This window comes from Malurus melanocephalus, unplaced genomic scaffold, assembly GCF_030028575.1.
Source record: "Malurus melanocephalus ecotype Western Australia unplaced genomic scaffold, MMel_1.1 scaffold_150, whole genome shotgun sequence".
NCBI classification, from domain to species: Eukaryota; Metazoa; Chordata; class Aves; order Passeriformes; family Maluridae; genus Malurus; species Malurus melanocephalus.
The window spans coordinates 158,223-181,768 of record NW_026623382.1 but is presented as its reverse complement, the minus strand read 5'-3'; the positions used below and the strand labels follow the sequence as shown (position 1 = coordinate 181,768).

Genomic DNA, 23,546 nt, shown 5'->3' with positions numbered 1-23,546 from the left:
TGGAAAACGAGAGTATTCATAACAAATTCAAAGTTGTATAAATGATAGTACTTGGAAAAGTGAGTATTAATTTTTTTGTACTTTCTTGCTTGCTTTTCCTGGGAAGACTTGATCCAGAGTTCTGTGAAATCCTTAAGTATGTTTTGTGATAGTGGGTTTGAATTGGTTGCTCATAGTGGAATTTGTTCTGTAGATGTGACTGGCTATGCATTAAGCATAGATTGACCATCGGTATAGAGTGAGTGGAGATCTGTTAGCATTTCTAGGTCATGATTGCCTAGATATCTGCAGAGGTATTAATCCTTTCAATTCCAGTTCCTCTTTGTTGACTGTACCTTGAGTTGGAGGAGGGTRGGTTGCAGTCTGGATGCCTACACTGTATGCAGTACAAGTTCAGAGAGTTGAAACCTGATCAGCATTTCTGRAGTGGATAAGCCCTTCAATTTGTGCCAGAAATCACAGCTGTGAATGGGTTCCAGATCAATGACCTGTATAAGTTTCACTACCTTACCTACCACAAGCATCAGACTTTCTCCCTTAAATATAATTTTAGAAGGTATCATTTGCTAAGACGGTACTGAAAATGAAGTTTCTCATCTCTTTAATGAGGTAACTTTTATTAATTCAACATTATGTACATTTACATAAAACTAATGGATGTAGGAACTTCTATTTTAGCTTGATCCAGTAGCCTGTGTAGCAACCTATTAAAGGATTTTAATGTTTCAATGTGATAGTCCTTTCTCAGGATAATGAAAAGCAAAGCTGTACCGCTGTAGATATTCCAAAAGGATTTGTATACTCCCTGAGATCATACCATCCCTTTTGTTGCATTTTTGTTCAGTACAAAACTCTCCATATATACTGTTACTATATTAAGTTATTACATACACTGTTCCATAAAATACAAAATAATATATATTTTTTTAGCTATTTGTAACTACTTCCCACTGAACTTAATTTCACATGGAATTTTTTTTTTTCTATAAGTATTTCTCATACTCTGCTTTCTACATCTTCATTAGYATCAGGATTTTATGAGTTAATGGGGTTGCAATATTTTCATCTCCTTCAAACAAAAAATAAGTCTTTTGATTTCTTTTGTTTTTGTGCAGTGATTACAATTTAGATTGTATGCCTCCTCACGGTTATATTCATGTGCTATCCCTGACTGACAATATAGCAGAATTCAGAAATGCAGTGAATAAACAAAAAATTTCTGGGAATATTGATACACCTGAAGGGGGTTTTGATGCAATGCTCCAAGCAGCTGTGTGCCAGGTAAGGAAAGAGCTTATTTACAAAAGACTAAAGAAATAGTCATTAGGCACTAACTATATCTATATATAGCTATAGCTATATCTATATCTATCTATCTGTCTCCCTCTCTCTCTATATATATGTATATATCTACAAGTGCAATGGTGCTTACTGTTCCTGAATTCCAAATCCAGTTCTTTGCCTGATAATACTARGATTTCTTCCTTCTTTTCCATTATTTCCCCCTTAACTATATATTTCCTATTGGAACAGAAAAAAGAGAGCTTGAGGGAAAATGCTTCATTATTGGTTAATGATCTTCAAATGCTGGCTTTACCTAGCCTAACCAGCATAGGATGGATGATGAAAGCAACTGCTTGTTTGAATGGACACATGTATTAATTTCAGTCAATTACACAATTATTTTCAAAAATCATCAAAGCACTGCTTGTGCTCCTGAGTGAAGACATACCATATGACTTTTCTTCTCCTTAAGGACTTGAAAACTGAGTGATTACTTTTACATATCTGCTTGTGTAGATCAGGAAAACAGAAGAACTTTGATATTCTCAGCTTGTAAAGGTTTCCTATTTTAAAACAGTACAAATCAACTAAAAATTAACTTTTGTATATTGAGAAAATTTCAACACAATCTTTCCCATGAAGAAAAGGATGGAAAAGATCTGCATCAGTAGCTCCMAAACTATAGGCATATTAGATAAAGACAGTTTGTTTTGCTCTAGAGAGCTATTTTGGTTGTTGTTTTTCTTTTTATGTATTCAAATGCAATAGAAATTTTGAAATTTGGCAGATTAATAGGTTTAGTAATTCTCTATAAAATATTCAATTCCCATTCAAATCACAGGCTTGGTGGGTTTCACATCTCTTAGAATATGTCAGGACAATTGTTCTATCTTTTCCATCTTCACATTATTTTTCTGAGTAGTGCAATAACTGAAGGACAAAAGGTTATCTAAACTATGCTAAAAATGAAAAGTTTGGGCCAATTTTATTTTCAAATTTTGGTGAACAGGTAAGTAAAAAGCACTCTTCATAAACATTGTGATTGCAGCTGTTACAAAAAGAATATTCTGGAGCTTTGGAAAAATTCCTTAAAATTCGGTATTTCTCACTGGACACATTCCATACTTATGACGTGAGTTCTAGAATAATATATGCTTCCAAAAACAATAGAATGGAAACATTCATGAGAATGTGGAGACTTTCCTACTAACTGAATTGTGAACTAAAATGGATGGAAACAATGTGCAATTCATAATGGTCATCATGAACTATAAATTGTATTACTGTACACTCATTTTGCCTACAATAGACCTGTAAAACTTGCTCCATCTTGCTTTAACCAATACATCACTGTTGCAAGAGGTAGCAGGTTAGGACCTGGMGCTACTTTAAAATTTTSATTGCTGTGACATAYRTAGGTAGGAATCATAGAATCACAGCACCTCTCAAGTCAGAAGGGACCCATGWGGATCATCGAGTCCATCTTCCTGCTCCTCMCAGGATTACCTAAAAATAAACAAGTGTCAAGGTGACAAAGTCAAATGATGAAGTCTTAGGAGAAAAAGTTTCTAYAGTGYTGGAAGAGAATTATTAAATTATTAATTTAAGACAAAAACTGTTTATAAATAAAACTTAAAATACTCCYTTTTTTAGAGGAATGCTCTCTAGGAGTGTCTGAGGTAGACTGATGCCTAATGCGTAAGTTGGAAAAGATGACACCCTTCCATGTTTGTTATCATTGCTGGCATGAGACATTTAATCCCCATTCAGCAAAGAATGAAGCTGAGAAGGGAGCTAAATTCCCCTCCATGAAGAAGGGAAGGCAGAGAGTAAGTCATGAAGCGTGKCTGAGTACATGGACTGTATTGCAAGTACACATTTCACATGAAAATTGTAGAGTTGAGGTAGTGCCATAGGAAGGAGAAGAAATGGAAGCAGTGAAAAAGAATATGGAATAATCAAGAGAGGGAATAATGAAAAAACATATGATGTGTTTCTTGTATTCCTCAGAAGTTTGATTATAATCAGGGAGATAAATGAAAATACAAATTGGCATCTAAATCAATTTAGATACAAGCTTGCCCTGCTGTATACTTCACATCACTGAATTCCTAAAAGCCATTTAATTTGCCATTGAGGCTGCCACTTTGCTATCAATCCCTTAACATGGTGCAWAAATGTTGCTTTTTGCTACATAATAAGGAATTTCTCAATTTGTAATTGCATGATGACCTTCAAACTTTAGTTTATTGGTTTGTGATCAAATCAATAAGCACTAATGTCCTTTCCAGAAAATTGTCTAGGAAAAGGAAGTCATAGAGTGATGAGAATGTMAAGTAAATAAATACAAAGCAAAAATAGGACAGGGTGCCAAGTATYGATATTTTCTGGTTGTAATGCCTTCTTGGATCCCAGAGAATTTTACGAATTATGTGCTTTGCATTTGTTCCTAAGAATGACACACACAATGTGGCAGCTGTTATCAAGCCCACTRTATAAAGCATAACTGCCATGTATATTGGCACATCTTCCTTTTAAAARCAAGGAAAGTGGTAAGGGGGAAAAGGCAAAGAAATTGGTAGTGTTCAGATGTAGAACATTGTATCTATTTCCACACAAAATGMTTTAAATAGCCTGGTTTAAACTCAGTGCTGCCAAGCAGTGTAATATCTGAAAGTAGACTTTCACGTTAATTTTTCATTTTGTTACTGGTTGTTCTAGGAAATAGGTAGCTACTGCTTTCTTATGCCTAATTTTGTTTTTGTTTTAGAGCCATATTGGATGGCGTAAAGAAGCAAAGCGACTGCTTCTTGTGATGACAGATCAAACTTCCCATCTGGCMCTTGATAGTAAATTAGCAGGAATTGTAATTCCCCATGATGGAAACTGTCATTTGAAAGATAATGTGTACATCAAAGCTACGAGTATGGTAAGGTATATGTCATAGATTTTGCCTTCGGAGAGGCAGTGCAAAACTGTGGAAAGGAGGTTTTTAGACTGCTGTCAAGGAATTGCTTTTATTTCAATTATTAGAATAGCATTTTTCCAGGTAGGCAAGTTGTGAAATGAATGGTCAACTTTGGCATTCTTTTTGTGTGGACTAAAGTATTCTGGAGTCTGTAAAACACAGTACACAGCAGAGGASGATATGTTACCGGTTTTGGTGTGGGTTTTTATTAGCATCTCATAAAAAATCACGCACATTTTGTATCAAATATAAGCAAGAAGTGTCTGGTAGGATATTTTGCACAAGTAGAAGCTGATAATATGTGAGAGTTGCACAATCATGCTAATAAGACAAAGGTAGTGGCTGTGGTTTATGGTCAGAAGATACACAGGTGCCTTGGTTGAAAAGGCTTGGTAAGAGTAAAGCAGAGGGCGTGCAACAGCAATGAGCTACCTCAAGYGCCTGGACTAGCATTAAATGCATTTAGATTTCAAAATAGAAAGCCAATGTGTGGTAATACACACCTCTGCAAAAAGTTGCATCAAATCTGCTGTAGCAAAATGAGACGCATTCAACAGATATTTTTAGCTTTCAAAATATTTTCTTCAGAAAAGTATAAAGTAATCATAAGTGACTGAAGAAAAGAGTTTTTGTCTAACAATTATAGGTTTCAATTGCTTTGGGTATTTTCTTAAATAAATATGAATTGTTTATCTAAGAAACAAGAATTGCTGCTTAACTACAGTTGTGTGCAATGGCTGTTGTGTGATCATGAAATATGGGAAGTTTCTGGGAAGCAGTGAGTGTTTGGGACCTTGCTGAGCGGAGGAGGGAGATGAGTGTTTGCTAACAGGAAGGTTGTTTAGATTTCCGATTATCTGACGTTCTTGCATTCAAATACTCCCTCTGTCACCTCTTGGGTATTCCCTCCCAGATGTCTTTTTTTTCACTCTAATCACTCTATTCAGTTTATTCTCCTTAGAACAAATAATACTGAAACTTTTAATTCCCAAACAGAACGTWCTCTGTTTTCTTTCTTTTGTTTTCCTAGTTGCAGTTCTATTAATGAGAGGATGTTTGCTCTGCTTATTAAATCATGGCTAAAGGTACAAATCTTTTTCTGGTGTTCAGGATTCCTTTGATAATAAAGATTTTKTCTGTTCCAGGAAAAAAAAAAAAAAAGTCAGTCTTTTTATTTTCTGTCCAACTTCAGGAATTAATTTTTGTTGCAACTGGAGAAAATTGCCATTAGAAAATACAGACAAAATTAATAAGTCTCTTTCTAAGTAGCTAGGATAGATTGATGGCTGGCTAAAGCAAGAAAGGTGTTTTAACTCATGTTCTGCRTTCTGGTTTGAAAGATCGTAATTTTACTGTCCTATATGAAAAAAAGAAATCCCCATGATTACTACTACTATTAATGCATTTTATGAAATKAGTTTTTTAGCCACCCACATGAAATATCCTTGAAAGATGCTTAGATCTTTGGTGGCACTTTTAGGTCCATATGTATTCTGGCTGCTAACCCTTTTTTTTTTTTTAATATGAGCTAAATTTTACATGCCCACATGTTAGCAGTAGGCATGCATTTAGTACTAGAAAAGGGTCAGCAAGAGAATCTTTCTTAGCATTGTATTTTCTAGAGTAGATTTGATGACAGCACAATAGTGTCTGTGAGGGAAAGTGTGCTGGTTTTCTGCTTTTTTTCTTCTCATACGTGTTTATGTGATTATTTTATTCATGGATATCCACAAAGAAACTTCAAATGAGCTAGTGAAATGAGGGAGCTGGGAAGACTATTTGATATTTAAGTAAAATTTCATGAAAGTCAGTCAGTCTTTTAGAAAACAGAAAATATGAAATGTGGTTTTGACGTTTTTTCATATCAATACAATTTTGTTAGGCTGGCTAAATTAAAGAGACTTCTGTAATCCCATTGTTTTCTTGTTTTCATTGTTAGCTTTGGGTAGTCGTGAGAAGATTGCGTTTTGGCATATTTTTGTTTCTTACTTGTGCCAGTTAACAGGACTTTGCTTTATTTATTTGCGTAAGCTTAGCCTTTACATCAGAAATGTTTCCACTTAGGCATTTTTCTTCATGTTTCTTTCTAACTTTTGCTAAGCAGTCACAGAAAGGTCAGCAAAAAAAATGCATGACAGGAAAGAAATCTAGTCCATTTTAATTAGATCTGTGCTTGGTTAACTCCCTTTCTGAAATACTTAGCATTTGTTATCTTCTCAGCTTAACACRGCAGGTTAAAATAATAAGGTGAATGATGTAATTGAAACAGGAAAGATGATCTAAAATTAAAATACATTTGTCTGAGCAGTAGTGGGAAGAGATAAGATAAAAATGCATAAAGTACAAAAAGGTTTTCACAGCAAGCCAAGTGAGGCTCCTTGAGTGACCACTGGTACCTTATGTCATCTCTCTACATGCTTAAAATTAAAAAGATAGTGTGGGTCTGTTAATGCTTTGGGGTTTTGGGCGTTTTTAAACTCAATTCTAAGAAAAGGAAGCAAGAACCTGGACACTGGTGAGTTATTGACAAGTACATGGAAGTTCAGCTTTACTTGCAGAGGTAATCTGGGGATCCAGTTCCTGCAGCCCTTGCACATCTGTAGGTGTCATCTCTTGACTCCACTAAGCTCTCTCTGAGTGAGTTTTTGTTTCATGAAGGCTTGGAAAGCTATTTCTGATTCTCCTGATTCCAGAGTTCAGCTACTAGTTGCATACATGTTGAGGGGTCACTGTGCTGGAATTCAGACAGGTCTAGTATCATGTGCTAAGCAGGAAGGCTGACTTATTTTGCCACCATCTCATGATCCCTCGATACTGCCCCTGTCATTCACACATTTACAGTGCAGGAGGTGTTTGCAGAACATTTGGCTTCATTCATGTCCTGGGACCACTTGGTGTGTCTGTGACCTGCCAGCCAACTGCACGTGGCTGTCGGGTTGTGCAGCACACACGGGGCCCCACCACCATGCTGTGTCATGGAGAAGGAAGGAGGGCTTAGTGCTGTGTTGTAGGCTGCTGAAAATGCCACCAAAGCCACCACTGCTGCACTTACTCATGACTCCTGTGTGGTGGAAATGCCTGCTCTCTCTCCAGGGAGCATGGCACTCTCTTCAGCTGGAGCTGGGAGAAGGCCTTTTTAGTACTGTGTTATCTACCTTTCATCAGTTATCTTGAGGAATGTAATCTTTTAGCAAAGGTTTGAGACGTTGAGAGAGGCGTGTACCCTGGCTAATATCAAACTGCAYCGAGAAGGTCCTTTGTTCTTTCTGTACAAGGCTCTTTATAATGGTGCAATATGATGGAAAATGGATTTTGCTCCCTTGCATAACTTTGTCTCAGTGGCCTTGCTATTCAGATTATTGCTAGCAAAGCTGCTGACTTGCAGGGTGCTTTGAATAACAAGGGACAATCTGAGGAAAAAAGAATTGTGGAGGGAAACAGACTGTGTTTTTGAAAGAGAGACAAAATGGGGAAGATGGTAGAAAATACCAGGAAATGAAAGACAACAAACATATGTGGAGGGAACCCTGACATAAGTGAAGGTGTCCAGATGGAATATCTCTAAGTGGAATCATAGGCCAAGGCTCCAGTCACTTCTTTCTTTTTAGCCACAAATTTTTAGTGTTGAATTTACTTCTTGAGAACTATTCACTTAGCAATGKTTAATAAGTGGTGATTTTCAGATATGGTTTGCTTTAGCGTACTGGAGCTGAAGTGATGTCATATAACCCAGGTGTACAAAGCCTATTGGGACCACAAAGACGCTCTTGAACTTTGACAGATCTTGGGTGAAGAGATTAGCAGCACACCTCTTGTTCTCAAATCCATGTCAGACCTCTCAATGAGAAGTGTAGAATGGCAGGTCATTTGCACAGGACACGCTGTCGTGGGTACTACACCAAAGAGAACAGTGCTGAGGAGAGCTGTGAAACTCAGGCCCATCTTCTTCAAGCACAAATGGTTGAGAAAATGTAGCAGACTGTCGTGGTGAGGCCCGSATTCATCACTGCTTGGGGAGGACTTGAGGATACAGAGGAAAAAACTGTCAGTCCTAAGTGAGAAAGGTACAGAACACTGACATATTGCAAGAACCTTATCCAATAGCTGCATTTAGTTGATGTGTTTGATACCTGGTGCCAAAATACATGTCTGAAAATCAAACTTTTTTAATTGCCCTCCATGTTTTTCCCGAAAGCAYAACTCATCTCAGTGCTTCATGTTGYAGTTTCTCCTGACTTTTGCCCAAGAACGCACCTGTCATTCCTTGTTCTTCTAGATGGACCATGGACCATATCATATCCATATTTTAAATCATCAGACTCAAACCAACAAAATAGTATTATATGAATTAGTCCTCCTACTGTGCAGCAGATCTGCACAGTTCGCAACAGATAAGCCTGGCTCATATCCTGATGACTTTTTAAATTTTTATTTGGATGGCCCCACCTTGTTTTGAATGTAGGTCTAGCATTCTGTGTACATTTAGAAGTTAAGATTGGAAGGTTTTGAAACTCTGTAAGGAATTATACATGAAATGTAAAATTTTTCCATACTAATGTGCAGTCTTCTTATTTCTGTTGTGTTTTGCAGGAGCATCCATCTCTTGGGCAGCTTTCTGAAAAATTGATTGACAATAACATCAATGTTATTTTTGCAGTTCAAGGAAGCCAGTTTCATTGGTATAAAGTAGGTTAGAAACCTGATTTATTTTTTTCAATTTTGAAGGCACAATATTTGTACTAAAAATTAAAACTGTGCATAAATTATTGGTTTTTTTCATAGGATCTCTTACCTCTCTTGCCTGGTACTATTGCAAGACAAATAGAATCACAAGCAGCAAATCTCAATGATTTGGTGGTGGAAGCCTATCAGGTATGATGAGAGTGACAATGTTGTATGTAATATTTGTACATTTTTCACCATTCATAGCCTGAAGTTTGAATTTCCAGGATCTCAGCTTCCATACAAGGTCCACAAGGATACATTCCCTACTTTTCCTAATGTCCAGGTAGATAGGTAATACTATCTCATGATAGCTCTCAAAGTCCCAGGCTGTCAGGGTCTCAAAGCCAGAAGCTCGTGGTTTTATTTTTCTAAAGATTCTTCTAAATATTCTATTTGATTCTCTGCACTTGTTGCTATGTCACTTCAAAAGAAATGCCTGATTCATTTGAATTTTGGCACCTCAGGTCTTAGTTACAGACCAGATACCACATTCTAAGCACCATATAAATTCAGAGCAAAAACACAATGCAGTATCTGGAGGGTTTTGCAGCATGATTTTTAGAAAACAAGCAAGAGATGGGAATTTACAAGGAGGTCATTTGAGAGCAGTGGATATCATGAAAAGCAGTATTTATACTGCAAAAAGCTGTATAATGGCTTGGGGGTTTCAGGCATGGAAGTGAAGAAGAGTTTTGATAGGGATTTGGGACAGAGCAATTGAAATGGCTTGGTGAACTCTTACGTGGAGTACTCAATTGAATGTCATAGATCGAGAAAGTAATAGTGTGGGAAATAGCACAAAGTCATTTTCCACAAATGCTTGACAGAGAATGGCAATTTGAAAGTAAAATTGCCATCTTGTTAGTGAAGAGGGCATAAACAGCTTTGAAAATGAAGCCAAGAAATAACCATTTGATGTACTGGAGCTCGGTGAGCCCACAAAGCAGCATCAAAATGGATGTGATGGGTTCGATGGCTGGTAAGTTGTGCAGTTACACACAAGCATTCAGATTCAAAAAGTTGAAAACTCAGCTACAAAAGTGTGTGCAAGGTATCCACAGGTATCACTTTCTTTTTTTTAATTAGTTGAATTTGGGAGGCAGAAATTATCCATTTTACTTGCTTAACAATCAGAATCAGGCAATTTACTTACAGCAAATTTGCTTTAATGAAGAGCCAGCTCCCATGTCTATTCCTAGTCCCTAGAGTGCTTTTGCACACATTTTTCTCTATTTCATGTTGGAGACATTGTGCAAAAGGCAGACATTCAAAAGCAGAGGAGTTTAAGGGTAGTCAATTGGCAGAAGAGTTCTCACTGATACTATGCTTCCTCTTATAAAGTCGAGAGATCTCCCTTTGAATACGGAGGTTTGCAGGAAGTTGCTGGCAGAAAATTTTGGTTTAGGTTTTAGTCCTTTTGTATGACACCTTYACACAGTCAATCCTAAATTGTAACACAGTTCTTACCCAGTGCAGGGCAAACATTCAAGGCAATTATTTAGTTCAATACAAAATTCATTGGGACTTTCCTGGTGCAGCCACCCCCAGTTTGCTTTTGCTTTAATCATTGTTTAGACAGTGTCTTTCTTCCCATCCTAACCTTTACTGTATTTCACAGTTTGAGAGTTTTATCATGTTAGGGGCTTCTAATATACAAACACATGGTGAAAAGGTCTTTCTTATTACTTTCTAGAAAAAAAAGACTGAGATAAGAAAATAAAATTAGTGTTGATAGTCAGTGACTGTAGGCCTCTTGCACCCTTGTTCTAAGCAAGGAAACCTTAGGCTTAGCTATGGAAAACCCTGGCTGAAAATCCCTGGCTAAAAAGCCAAAGATGAGTCACTAATTTTTRCAAAGTTACTAAGATAAACATGTGTTCACATTCATGTAATTATATTTCCAATTGTAGCAGTAAAAATATCCCACTAAACTAGTTTTTTCATGGTCATATGGCAGGAATTTTTAAAATCCCTTTGTGCAGTTTTCAGCTCATAGGTTTGTACACAGCTTTAATAAATTTTTAAGTGGTCAAGAAGCAGTATTTCTTCCTTGAAGGAAATAGGATTTTAGAGCATGGAGTAAATAAAAGCTACAAAATAGCTGGCTTTTTCATTATTTTTTATTGCAAAATGCCCTAATCTGCCAATTGTTCACTTATATAGTTGGGAATCTGCCAATTGTTCACTTATATACTTGTAGCTGGCCCAGATAAATTGGTAAGAATAATCCCAATAGCCTTTAGGTTACCCTAAGTTTTGTTCAGAGAAAATGTTTTCAAGACAGATGCAAAATATCAGAAGTTTATAAAGTGTGAAGTCAATTAGGAAACTTTTCTGCTGGATAACAGTGGTTGTATTTATGTTTATTGTTGTATTTTAGGTGTGTGGCTAAAAGGCAATGTGGACTCAAAGAATGAGCAGTTTTTGTTTCACGTCTGTTGGAATAGATTTTCAAATTGCAAAAAAATGCAGTCTCAAAACCATGTTAGAAAAGCTGAAAACRTTTTTATCTGGAAAACTTAATCCTCTTTATCAGAATTGCCAGTTCACTGGTTGTGTGTATTTGGAATGTAATTGGGTCTTTACATAGGAAACAATGCTTTAATTCATTCCTTTATTCACACAGACAAGCTTTCTTCATTTTTAGTCAGTCATAGTAGCCATACTTGGTGTTAGTCACTAATGTACAATTATATTTTGAGATGCAATGCCATTAAAACTTGTTTTCTGGTTACAGAAACTGATTTCTGAAGTGAAAATTCAAGTGGATAACCAGATCCAAGGTCTTCATTTCAATATCACTGCAATCTGTCCTGATGGAAGTAAAAAAACTGGCATGGAAGGATGTAAAAATGTGGGATATAATAAAGAAGTATGTTGATAGTTCTCATTCTTCAAGGAACTGGAATACTTATTTTTCTGTTTGGTTGGGTTTCAATGGTGTGAAATCTTCTAGGGATTTACTTAAACTGAAAATGGATTTATGTGATTAATGATCACAGGCTCTCTATTATTCTCTGGGTTTATTTTTCCTGAATCTTATTTTAATTCTCACTAATCCTGTGGAACTAAGGCTCAAAGCTTTTCCTGAAAGCTAACGTCCATTAAAACTTTCCTTCTTTGTCCTCTGCTGGGCACAACCACCACATGCATTGTGATGAAATCTGTACGTAAAGAGGTTGAAAGATAATCACCCAGTGGAAAAAAAATCACTGGAATTTGTGTTTCATGGGTCTATACTAGATGTCACCTTTCTCTCTTGCTTTAGTAGTCTTCATGCATGATCAGGATTGTGGGTAATTAGTTTATTTTATAAACCAAATTAATAAAACAATTTTTTTCCCATTTGAATTGGTGCCACCTACTRAATGAAACAGAGCATCATGTACCTTGAAAATTCATGGGAAGATGTCTGGCTGATGTAAAGAATGCAGTTTTCTTCCCAGAAAAACTTCTCTGTGCCTTGATATATTTATTTAATTGCTTAGACTACTGGAGTAATTCTTTTAACTTGCCAGGAAGAGTTCTGTGTTTCTGGAGAGCAGGGTCAAGGAGTTCCTTCCTRCTTGACATGTACATATGTCTCAGCTAGTGTGATTTTACTTGTGTCTGTGTGTAGAAATAGAAAAACAAATGAGTRGATTAAATGTGTGAATTGTAATGTATTTTATGGTCTTAATTCTTAATTAATATTTCAGWGTATCATATGCTCTTCTGAATTTTGTCTGCATGCTGCTGATTAGCTTCTACAGTTTATGGGAGATTTGTTGTTTTCATTCTTATTGCATCTTTTCTCCACTGTTGTTCCCTGGGCATGTCATAAGAAACAGGACTGGAATTTGTTCTGTTTAATGAAAAGAAAAATATTTATATCTGTTTCTTTTTAATAAAAGCCAAGCCAGTTGATTGTAAAAGAGTGCATGTGGTCCTAAACCTCTACTGCTGTTGAAAATGAGCCATCCTTAAGAGATTAATTTATTTTAACCGTAAATCCTTCTTTCAGTATTTGTTTACAGACAAAATGCTTTTCCTTAATTCTCACATTCCTTTCATTGTCTAATCCTTCTTCCTTCCTTCTCTTACCAAAACACAAAGTGGATTATATTCTGGAAGAATCCTGTGGCCTCTTCAGGGTGCAAAACTAACTTTGGCTGTTAGCAAGTGTCATGGTGCTGTAATTATTTAGTTGCAACAGGTTTAATCATTTTGCTGCTGTGTTCAGAATCAAATTTCATTACTCATATGCATGACATGATTTGCCCTTCCCTCCCATTTCCCTGCCATTCTTCCAGCCCTTTTTTGTACACGAAGGTGATGTTTTCTGGCAGGGCTTTGTGTTAAATAAAAAGCACATTCCCTAGCTGCAGCCTGTCCTTCCCGTGTGATACACACCTGCTGTATGAATCAATTCCTCTATAGCCACACTTTTCCCTGYRACCCAAAGGAAGAAATTTCATGCAWGGAGAGTGTGGGCAACTGAGGCGTTATGTGTGTAGTGGCACATTTGAGAAACGAGAAGAAAAGCAAAGGGTGAGACAAAGCCCTGTGTGCCCCCTCAATATGACATTAAGTGCATGTTTCTGCGCAGCATTCTTCTCCTGTTGTCCGTGTAGGCAGCCGCAGCCCCACTCGCCACAAAGCCACCATTGTCCCCAAGGGCTGGGTTGTTCTCGTGTGGGGGCACAGCGGGAGGGAGAGACAGTGATGACAGATGAATGGCCTTAGTATGTGCGGRTAGTTTCAACCTCATATGTAATCAGTTTCTCGGGGTTTCTCCTTCTTTATCTGGAAATCTTTTTTCCTTGGTAGTAAAGATTAAAGGTACTTGCCTCTCTTTTCACTTTCTCACTTTTTCTTCCTGGTTACRTTTTCTCTGTGGGGAGGCAAGAAAGAAGAGTTGTTTTACAGCAGCAAGCCAAAAAAAATACAAAACCTTAGAGAGAATACCCTGTCAGAAGTGTACTAGTCAAAAAGAAAACCAAAAAACAATTGTGAAATACAAGGTTGATATCTAGTGTGCTAGATATCACGTGTCACGGATGTCAAAAATCTTTGGTGGTGATTGATGGAAACTCCGTGTCAATCACCTAACCACCAAAATGATCCTTAGTCCTGTGCCAGGACTACAAAAAGCCATGGRAGCTGCTGTTGTAGTGGGCACTGCTGGGATGAGGGCCTGAGGGGTGGTAGTGATGGCCGTGACATGGCCAGCAGCTCAGCACTGGGTCCACTCTGAAGCAGCACTTGGTCTGCCTGGGGCCACAGCAAGAGCAGGAAAACTGTCTTTCTCTATCCCTGTTCAAGGAACCGGGAAAAGTAATCTGCTGCTAAGGTGTGAGCCATTTTTGTGTTTTAGTGGGAATAGCTAGAGCCATCCAAAAACCTGTGTAGTTTCTATGTACCTCTCATTTCTGCAGCAGGACATTCATTATAGATTCTTTTTATGAAGAGTATCTCTGTTTCTGTTTGTGTATTGTCTTGTTCTGTCTAGTCACAATCCTTATTTCTGTGATAGGTACACATTAAGTAATGTGTTAATTAAATAAACAGGAGGATGATAGTGGTGTTTCTCTTTCCATTTAATTTGTATTAAACTTGTCTTTTGCAACTATGCTTTCTTAACTTGTAGACTTCTGTCCATCTTCTATTGTTAGGATTTCAACTRAATTTGTGATCCCCATCATTACTAGTAGATCATATTTGACAAGTGACCACTGTGTATTTTGCTGTTATCAGTTAGTGCRCATTCATATACATAACATTTACATAACATTCTGCTTTATTTAGGTGTTAAAAATTTTAAGCAAGCTTGAGCAAGAAAATAATAATAATTTAAAATCTCTTTTTCTTCTCAGGTACTTTTCAATGTTTCAATTACAATGAAAGGATGCCACACAACTGGAGCAAGAAAATACGCCATACTTAAGCCTATTGGTTTCAATGAAACCGCCATTGTCAATGTGCAGCAAAGCTGTGCCTGCCAGTATGGAGACAGCACAGGGCACAAAAGAGTGTGGGCTGATGAAACCTCTCCTGACAGCAAAGAGTCCCACTGCAGTGACAATAACTGTATTTCTAACAGAGACACACTTCCCTCAGAGGGGTGCAGGCAACACCAGGACCAGCCCATCTGCAGTGGTCAAGGAAATTGCATAGATGGAAAATGTTTCTGCTACAAAAACAAGCTAGGCAAGGTGTACGGCAAGTACTGTGAAATGGATGATTTTTCCTGCCCATACCACCAGGGAAACTTATGTTCTGGTAAGTTGCAGCATTTATATCTGTTTTATATCTATTTTCTTGTTTTGTTTTGTTTTGTTTGCTGAGGCTAATGTGCATTATGCAGCTGAAAACAATTAAAGCTGTTAAAAACGGGAATTGTTTGTGCACAATTAGTGTGGGAAATGTCCTGAACATCCTGTTAGGAATTCACATTCCTTTACCTGGGTTCTCTTCATTAYAGGCCTACACAATGCCTTCTAAATATCACCACTGATTTCTAGGGGACACATTGACTTTTTTTTTCCTAAGTTTAGTTATTTTAGTATTTAAAACTCAAAATTTGTAATAAGTAATGATACTGATTCCTCAAACAAAAAGTAACATTATTTCAGAAAGCTAGTTGATAGATTTCAGTGTAATGGGAATATCAGATACTGAGAGATGAAGAAAGGATTATAGCTTTCAGATGAGGTTCTGATTTTTACCACTCTAAATGAATCYTGTGAGAGATCCAGTGGCACTTGATTTCAAATACTGGTGTAAATGCTAAAACGATTTGGAATGCGTACTTCAGAAAGGAAACTCTTCAGTGAAACAAACAGTTGTTAGAAATTCTTATTCTTTTTGTAGTCTACTTTATGGTAGGGAAGAGAAAAAAGAGAAGATGTAAAAAATGAAAAGGAGGAAAGGAAGAKGAAGGGGAAATAACTTGGCTATGCTCATGAACTTGATACTCCTTCCACTGAATCTTACTGTTTATTTGAATACAATGTTTTCTTGCTAAAGAGACATTTGCTTAGTTTGCCTGATGTCTATTTTCCTGGTCATTGTGTAATTCCTAATCTCCATTCCTTTGATCCAAGGCAAAAGGGAGAAATTTTAGTAAAGAATTTGGGATTACATCATGGCAGCTACTTTTGCTCAACTTAATGAACAGAAGCCTTCAATACGTATCATGCCAGTAACTTCAGCCCAAGTTGTTAACTTAAAAACTAATTAGAAAGTCCAGGTCTAAATTAAATTAATGTAAAGCACAAGCAATATTAATATATMATATCTAAAAATTTATTTTCTATGTTTTCATGGAAGCATATGACTYCAGACTCTCTGTGTTGTAGGTCATGGTGAATGTGAAGGTGGTAAATGCAAATGCTTTGCTGGCTGGGAAGGTGATCGCTGTGAGTGCTCATCACAATCAGCACAGCACTGCCTGAATTCAAAGGGCCAGATTTGCAGTGGAAGAGGAAAATGTGTATGTGGAAAGTGTGAGTGCACAGATCCAAGAAGCTTTGGCCGTTCCTGTGAATATTGCCCGACTTGTAACAARGCCTGTGAAGAAAACCGGTATGTTTCTTGTGCTGGACTTGACTTTTTCACTCCCTAGCATTGAGACATGAAGAAATATTTCTGATTGGCTAAATGCTATATTTCTTAGCTATTTAGACTGTAGGAAATTGGTACACTTCATACTTGATACTTTTCTCTGTGTAGTTGGATTCACACTGGTAATTAAGAGCATTCCATGTTATCATCTATTTTAACCATTTCATTCTTCATATGAAATCTCCTGGATAGGAAATAAAATCCATAAATAAAATCTGTATTTTTAAAAATAGAAAATAGATCCTACTTTTGAATGCCACCAAGTCCAGCAATATTGTCCACATTTGTTTTTGCACGCTCCTTGTGCTTCTCAGCTGAAAGGAGGTGTAGAGCCAGAGCACTATCTGTACACTGTCACTGCCATTGATCAGCAGAGCTGGTTTTACCCAGAGAACAACRTTCTTCATTGCTCAGTTTTGAAACACTTAGTCTTTGCCATGCTAGTCTTAAAGCATGCAATTTTACATTACTTGTGTAAAGGAAGGGCTGGTGGGGAGGTTGAAATGAGCAAGCCCAGGAGGAAAGAAGCTCGACCAACCTCAGTGGTGCCCTGCCTGGGCCTGGCATAGAGAGCTAATGAAGCCCTTTCCTTGGGTATGGCTCTTCTGTGCCCTCTCAGCAGCACATGGAATGTTCTGCACTTCACTGTGTGTGGAGGGTGAAAGATCAGCCTTYCATTGGAAAAGTCACTGTGCTCAAAACAGAATGATGGTTTATTTGTACAAATTTCAATTATGGCTCATCTGGTGAAAATGYTGGAGAGCCAAGCTTGGCCATATCTGGAAAGGTAGCTGCTGGGATTTCACTAGACAAAATGCAATTAGCCCTTCTGGCTTACACTTGTTCAAAGTCACTGTGAAATGCGTGCCTTTAATTAACTCAGAGAATGGCATACCTTCATTAAAAATTCAGTCAGGGCTTTTTTGGGATCTCTTGTGACATCTGWCTCCTGCAGAGCTATACAGTGAAGACTGAGAGTATTGCCTCCCCCTTGTGCTGCTCTCTCTCTAAACTGCCCAGCAGTGCAGACTTTCTTGGCTTTGTCTTAACCTATCATCCAAAAATTATTGACAAAGCTGTAGTTTCCTCCACCTGTCTCTACCCTTCAGTTCCAGTGTGCATTGAATGAGATTGATATGTTAGGATAGAGTAGAACAGAACTGGAGGCTGAAAGCTGAAGAAAGGGTGCTGGACCTTAGCTACACCCTGTGACAAATGCAACACAAAAGGCAGAGCAGGGATCAAAAAAAGGTGGCTCGAAGCCAAAGACATGTATTAGTTTACAAATTCTGACTAGCTGCTTCTGAGAAGCATCGGAGGGATAAAATGCTGAGAGGCATCACATTTTAGAAAAAAATGTCACAATGTTTTTACTAACAACAGGAAAGCATTATGTGCAAGCAATACATCAGCCTGTTGATAGAATCTCTGAAAGCGGAGTGCAGAGAAAGACATAGTTTTTTGATTGTATTTTTTATTTTACAGGAACTGTGTTCAGTGCCATCATTCTAACAATGCATCTCAAGTAATACTTGACCAGTGCACAACCTCATGTGCTTACCTACTGCGTTACATTGACCATACTTCAGGTATGTGGCATTTTCCGGGTAATGTTAATAAGAGATTAAAATCTGTTGAGATTAATAATTGAATTTTCCATTGTTAAAATGTCTTTCAGAAGTATGTCACATTATTACAATAACAAAGAAAGAAAGCAGGAAAAAGAGAAAAAACATTCTTAGCTTCAGGGAAAGTAAAAGATAATAATAACAGGAAATATGATTGTCAAGTATTTCTAAATTCACTTTTCCCGGCTCCTTGAGAAGTCACATCTAATGATGATGAATCCTGCCTGAAAAATGCTTAAAGAAATATTCATAGAAATCTGTTATGGCATCTGTATGTTTTATTGCTTTGAATATGCTTATATTATTTGACATTACCAGAAACAATGAAGAAAAAAGTAGAATGCTTAGCTCGAGTTCAGTAATGTTTATATGTTCCTTTCAAATATAAAAAACTGCAGTTATGAGAGCTGTGAAAGAATAGAATCTTCTTTAATAAAATCTCATGAACTTTAATCATTCCATGTAGCAACAAAAATGCAGGTAAAAGGTTATCTTTTGTCTCTTCACATTTATATAAATCTTTTTATCCTACAGTTCATAAATGAGGAAACTAACTATGAATATTTTTTTCACAACTTTAGTATTAATTAAGGAAAGCTTACTGTGTTAGTCTACCACTGAGGAGGGCACKGGACAAGGATTCAATAAATCACATTTTCTTTCATATTTTACCAGTGATCTTCACTATCATCTTGTGAAGATTAAATTCTCTCTGCCCCAAATGCCTCTAATATTTCATCCTCTTTATTTCAGCTATAAACGCACTTGTCTACACAGAATTTATGGTGGACAATACAATGAAGCCTGGGTCTTAGTTCTGCAGATTAAAGGAATAATAGTTTCACCATTTTTCCACCATGGATCTTTATCTGAATTGTCTTTCTTGATATGCCCAACTTAAAAAACTTGCATATGACAATTTTCTTCCTAATCCCCTTTATTTTCCCTTAATTTTTATCAGGCTCCTGTTACATTTATGCAACATTACTAAGCAGTGTTGGATATGCCTGTGTTAGAGGAATGTGCCTGTTCCATACGTTAGGCTTTACAGTTGTATTTTCCTTTTGTTGCAGATTGCTTCTCTGGACGAAGCTACTTTAGAGTCTTTTCCATAATCTTTATAGTTACCTTTCTGATCGGGTTGCTTGTTGTCCTTATCATCAGGCAGATAATTCTGCAGGGGAGTAGCAATAAAGTTAAATCTTCATCTGATTACCGAGTATCTACAACAAAGAAGGTAATTGATTTCAGAGCCATCATCTTCAGTAATCTTTTTCTTGCATATAAAAGTTGGCTAATTGCTGATAAAAATTGTATCTTCTCCTTCAAGGATAAGATGTTTTTGCCTACAGTTTGTACAAGAACAGTAACATACAGACGTGACAAACCGGAGGAAATAAATATCGACATCAGCAAGTTGCGATTAAATGAAACTTTCAAGTGTGAATTCTGAAGACTGCAAATGTCTTATTTCCATCATGCTCGACTTTTAAAAAGTTACCTTTTGTACTCYGTGGAGTTTTGACTGTTGTCATATGGTTCTGTGTCATGCATTTTGTTGAATACTGTAACAAAGTGACCTGTAAACATATTCACATTRTGTGATTATGTTTGGAACTATAGCTGCTGTATTTTTTAAATTTTTTTTGAAAGAGAAATGTGCATTACTACTGTTCAGAAACATTAGTGTTGACRTAGCACTTTAGCATATTCTAATTTATTTAGTTATGGCCTAGAATGTAGATACAAACCGGTCTGACAAAGCACTGATCTCACTCTACATGTAGCTAGTACTGATGTGCTCTGTGGGAATGGACAAAAGCTGTGACTGAAATATTGACATTGCTGTATATTATAGCAATAGATTAAACTATTAAAATGCTCTTAAATAGAGTAAATGGTACTTTTACAGTTCTCTCAGTCGACAAATTCCACTGATTTGTCTGCCTACACCTCTTATCTTTTCCTTATAAAAATGATGGGATTAAATGAGTGCATARTTCCTGGTATGGGTGTATGTTGTGCTTGTATACACACACGTGCCTGCACACACAGGTAAATTATATATAGGTTTTCATATGGATGATGTCACTTAAAGAAAATTKATGTCTGATAAAGAGTAAATTTTAGCTTTTTTACTTGTTTAAATATAAATCCCCCATTTTATACAAAATTTGAGGTATTTGGAAACTGAGTGGCTACAGAAGATGAGGGTTCCTCTGTCCAAAAACATACTCTRCATGATGATCACTGCAAGCAGACTTCACCTTTAGAGTCAGCAGCATCAATTCCATTGCAAATAGATAAATTACACCAGAGCTGTGTTTGGTTCGCTAGCTACATGTCAGTGTTTTGCCAGATAAGGACTTTGATCTTTTTGTATGGTGATAGGTATAAATCTGGTTTTACAYGTGCTCTTTTTCTCTCTGTAAATTAGTTGAGATTAGGTTTTGTAAGTTTTTTGTAAACACTTCAAGTTTGGTGACTGTGCATTGAGAAATGTGTCCAGTGTGATAGGGAAAAGAACTTGAAATTTTGAAGTAGATGAGGAAAATAAGAGTCCTTTTCTCAAGAGAACACATTAATTGACTTTATAAATATGGAGCAGATTCTCCCTTTAGAAATGGGCAAAACTCTACCACACATGGTGGGACCAATATAAGCTCATTTGAGAGCAGAATGTAAACTGCAAAATCAAGCAGAATTACTCTTTTTACCCCTGAAACCAGCTAGAGCGGTAGAAGTCTTTTTTATTGTTATAAACCCATTGGAAGTGTCAGTCTGATTTACTAACTCTCTGCTGCTGAAACCCTACAAAAATCTGATCGCCCTCTGATGCATTAAAACCTTGCTGGCAAAATGAAAAATCATCTCAGAAGATAGTGTATCATTTTAGCAAYATTTATTACTAATACTAAATATTGTCACTATTTGTCATATGTAAGAGTTACAGAAACAAAAAGGACTTTCTCGTGTGCAGTTTTCAGGAATTACTTGTATTTCCTATTCTGTATTTCTTCTGTAAATTCCCACTGAAACCAGAGGAGTATGAGGAGTGAAAGGAAGGCAGGATGTGGAAAAATGATGAGTGTTTCATGAGGGTTAAGCTTCTTGGGTAATGGATCAAGGGGGATTGAGAAAARTCATATACAGACAATGGGCCTTTCATTAGTCATAAAAGATCTCAAGCTTAGGGATTGTTTTTTTTTAAAAAAAAAAAAAAAACAAAAAACCTGTAAACTGGACTATTAAATGGTTCTAAAGCAGTCTCCGAATTAGGCCATGAGCTTTCTACCACATAGGTAGAAGTGACTCATTTAAAGACAAAAGAAGTGTTTCTTTACACTGACCCTGACTTTGGTGATAGCTTAATTGTAGTACCTTAGTTATAGATTCATTCTCTAATATAAAGTATACCTTAAACTCTCATTTTCTTTTAAAACACAGGACCATTTTCCTCCTTGTAAATTAAAAGATTCCAAACAATTGGTTTCAGTGACATAAAGATAAAAGAGTGATAAAGATTGACCTGCTGTTACCCTTGTCACAAATCATGGCTGTTTGTGACTGGGAAACAATCTCTGGCTGTCTATTTAACTTAAAAAAACAAAAAAAAAAAAAAAATTCAGTGCTTAGTGGAATATATTTGAGTATATAAAAAAGCGGTTAATTATGTTCTTTAAACAGTGGGATAAACCGTTTGAAAAAAAAATATTTCTCTGAAGATATTGGCACCCCGAAATGGCCTTTAAAGCATGTACTAAAGCATCTATTGAAGCAATAACTATATTTTTTTTTTACTTTAGACTTACTTTTCACTGTTAGAGGGACTTACATTTTATGGGTAGGGGACAATGGAACTGCTTTTTTGGTGGAAGAAAGACTTGAGCTGTAATACCCATCTTCCAGACACATCATGCTGCTACTGCTTTTCTTCTGTGACACTTGGTTGGCTTTGCAGTGCTGCCTGTGAAGGGGCACGGCCAGTATTTCCTTATCAGACACCTGCCTGAATGTTTAAAATGCTCTGGTCAAATAGAGCAGGCTCACAGGACAAATTGCACTGTAAGCTTCTTGCTGTCTTGAGATATAAAAAAATTATTAAAAAAAAAAAAAGAAAAAAAAGAAAAAAGTTTTTTTGCATCTCCCTCTTGGYTTTGCTGTATTGTGGAAGAGACTGGTGAAAGAGAATAAGCTGCTGCTAATGTGACAGGTCAAGGCTTTTAGAAGGCCCATGGGGAGCTTATACAGAGCAGGATTCTTGGGAGGAGGCTTTGTTTCTAGGGATGGAATCTATCCATGAGAAACTCTGGCTTTGCTTGGTACTTGTTTCCCTCTGCCTTTGACCATGTTTTTCAGAAGAGCTGCTGCAGGAGATGAATAGCTCAACAAAAGCCTCACTATTTAGGGAGCTGTGTTCCCTCAGCACATGACCTTAAATGAGAAAGCAGCCTTTAATTCACAAGGAATTTCTTCAGTGATTGCAGAAGGACTGTGCTTCCTATAGTGCTTTATATGGGAGATATTAAAGACAAATTAGTTCATATTARTTTTCAATGTATTGTGCATCAAAGATGCTCATAAAAAATAGGGAAAAAAATAACTAACTTCAGAATAGAATGTTCCAGAGTTCTCAAATAAAACTTCTTATACTGGATTTCTTAAAAAAAATTAAAAGAAGTCAAATAATTCTACTACATGCTTATATCCAAAAATAAACCAACAGATACTGTTGTGTCTCATCATTGGTTTGGGGAATTATTTTTAGATTTGGTCCCACAAACRGAGCATATGCATGATTTTTACAGTATATTTGTTACTTTTAAAATCTATTTGTATAATTTTAAAAYTCTAGTTCCCCTAGTGAATGGTTATTTGCCTAGCATTTCAGAAATTGCRTGTTTGTGTAATTAAAAAGTATGTATTTTACTTCAGATTTTTTTAGTACTGTAAAATGAAGAAATATTATGAAATAGTTATTTTCAAGCATCATGACTACACTAATAAGATTGCTGCCAAAACATGTGGGAAAATAGCTGTTTCATCCAGAAAATGTGCACATGGTATGCAAGGAATTTTCATTGTGCCCAGCTGAAATTCCCTTACATTTGCAAGGGCGTTAAAGTGAACCTTAAAAAGGAAGGATGTTTGTATGGGCATAGTTTACRTTTTATCTATTATTTACAACTGGATTTATTTTTTCCTTTCTATGATGTCATGAAAACCTGCTATGTAAAGCATTTTTCTGATTGCAATGGAAAAATATTATTTTCYCAGTCTGATCATATGTAATATTTATTTCCTGCTTAGTGTGCATACCTCAATGTAAACCATGG

General features: G+C 36.6%; 1 protein-coding gene across 1 annotated transcript in view; it reads left to right on the top strand.

Annotated features, from left to right (window-relative positions):
• The window catches only part of ITGB8 (integrin subunit beta 8), a 42,639-nt gene extending 21,226 nt beyond the window's left edge, over window positions 1-21,413 (top strand). The window contains exons 5-14 of the mRNA XM_057371604.1: window positions 1,116-1,281; window positions 4,055-4,213; window positions 8,843-8,938; window positions 9,035-9,124; window positions 11,715-11,849; window positions 14,833-15,238; window positions 16,318-16,543; window positions 18,068-18,171; window positions 19,284-19,447; window positions 19,541-21,413. Coding sequence (XP_057227587.1) covers window positions 1,116-1,281; window positions 4,055-4,213; window positions 8,843-8,938; window positions 9,035-9,124; window positions 11,715-11,849; window positions 14,833-15,238; window positions 16,318-16,543; window positions 18,068-18,171; window positions 19,284-19,447; window positions 19,541-19,663 — 1,669 coding nt within the window. The 3' untranslated portion in view covers window positions 19,664-21,413. The remainder of the gene's footprint in view (window positions 1-1,115; window positions 1,282-4,054; window positions 4,214-8,842; window positions 8,939-9,034; window positions 9,125-11,714; window positions 11,850-14,832; window positions 15,239-16,317; window positions 16,544-18,067; window positions 18,172-19,283; window positions 19,448-19,540) is intronic.
• Window positions 21,414-23,546: the final 2,133 nt, after the last annotated feature.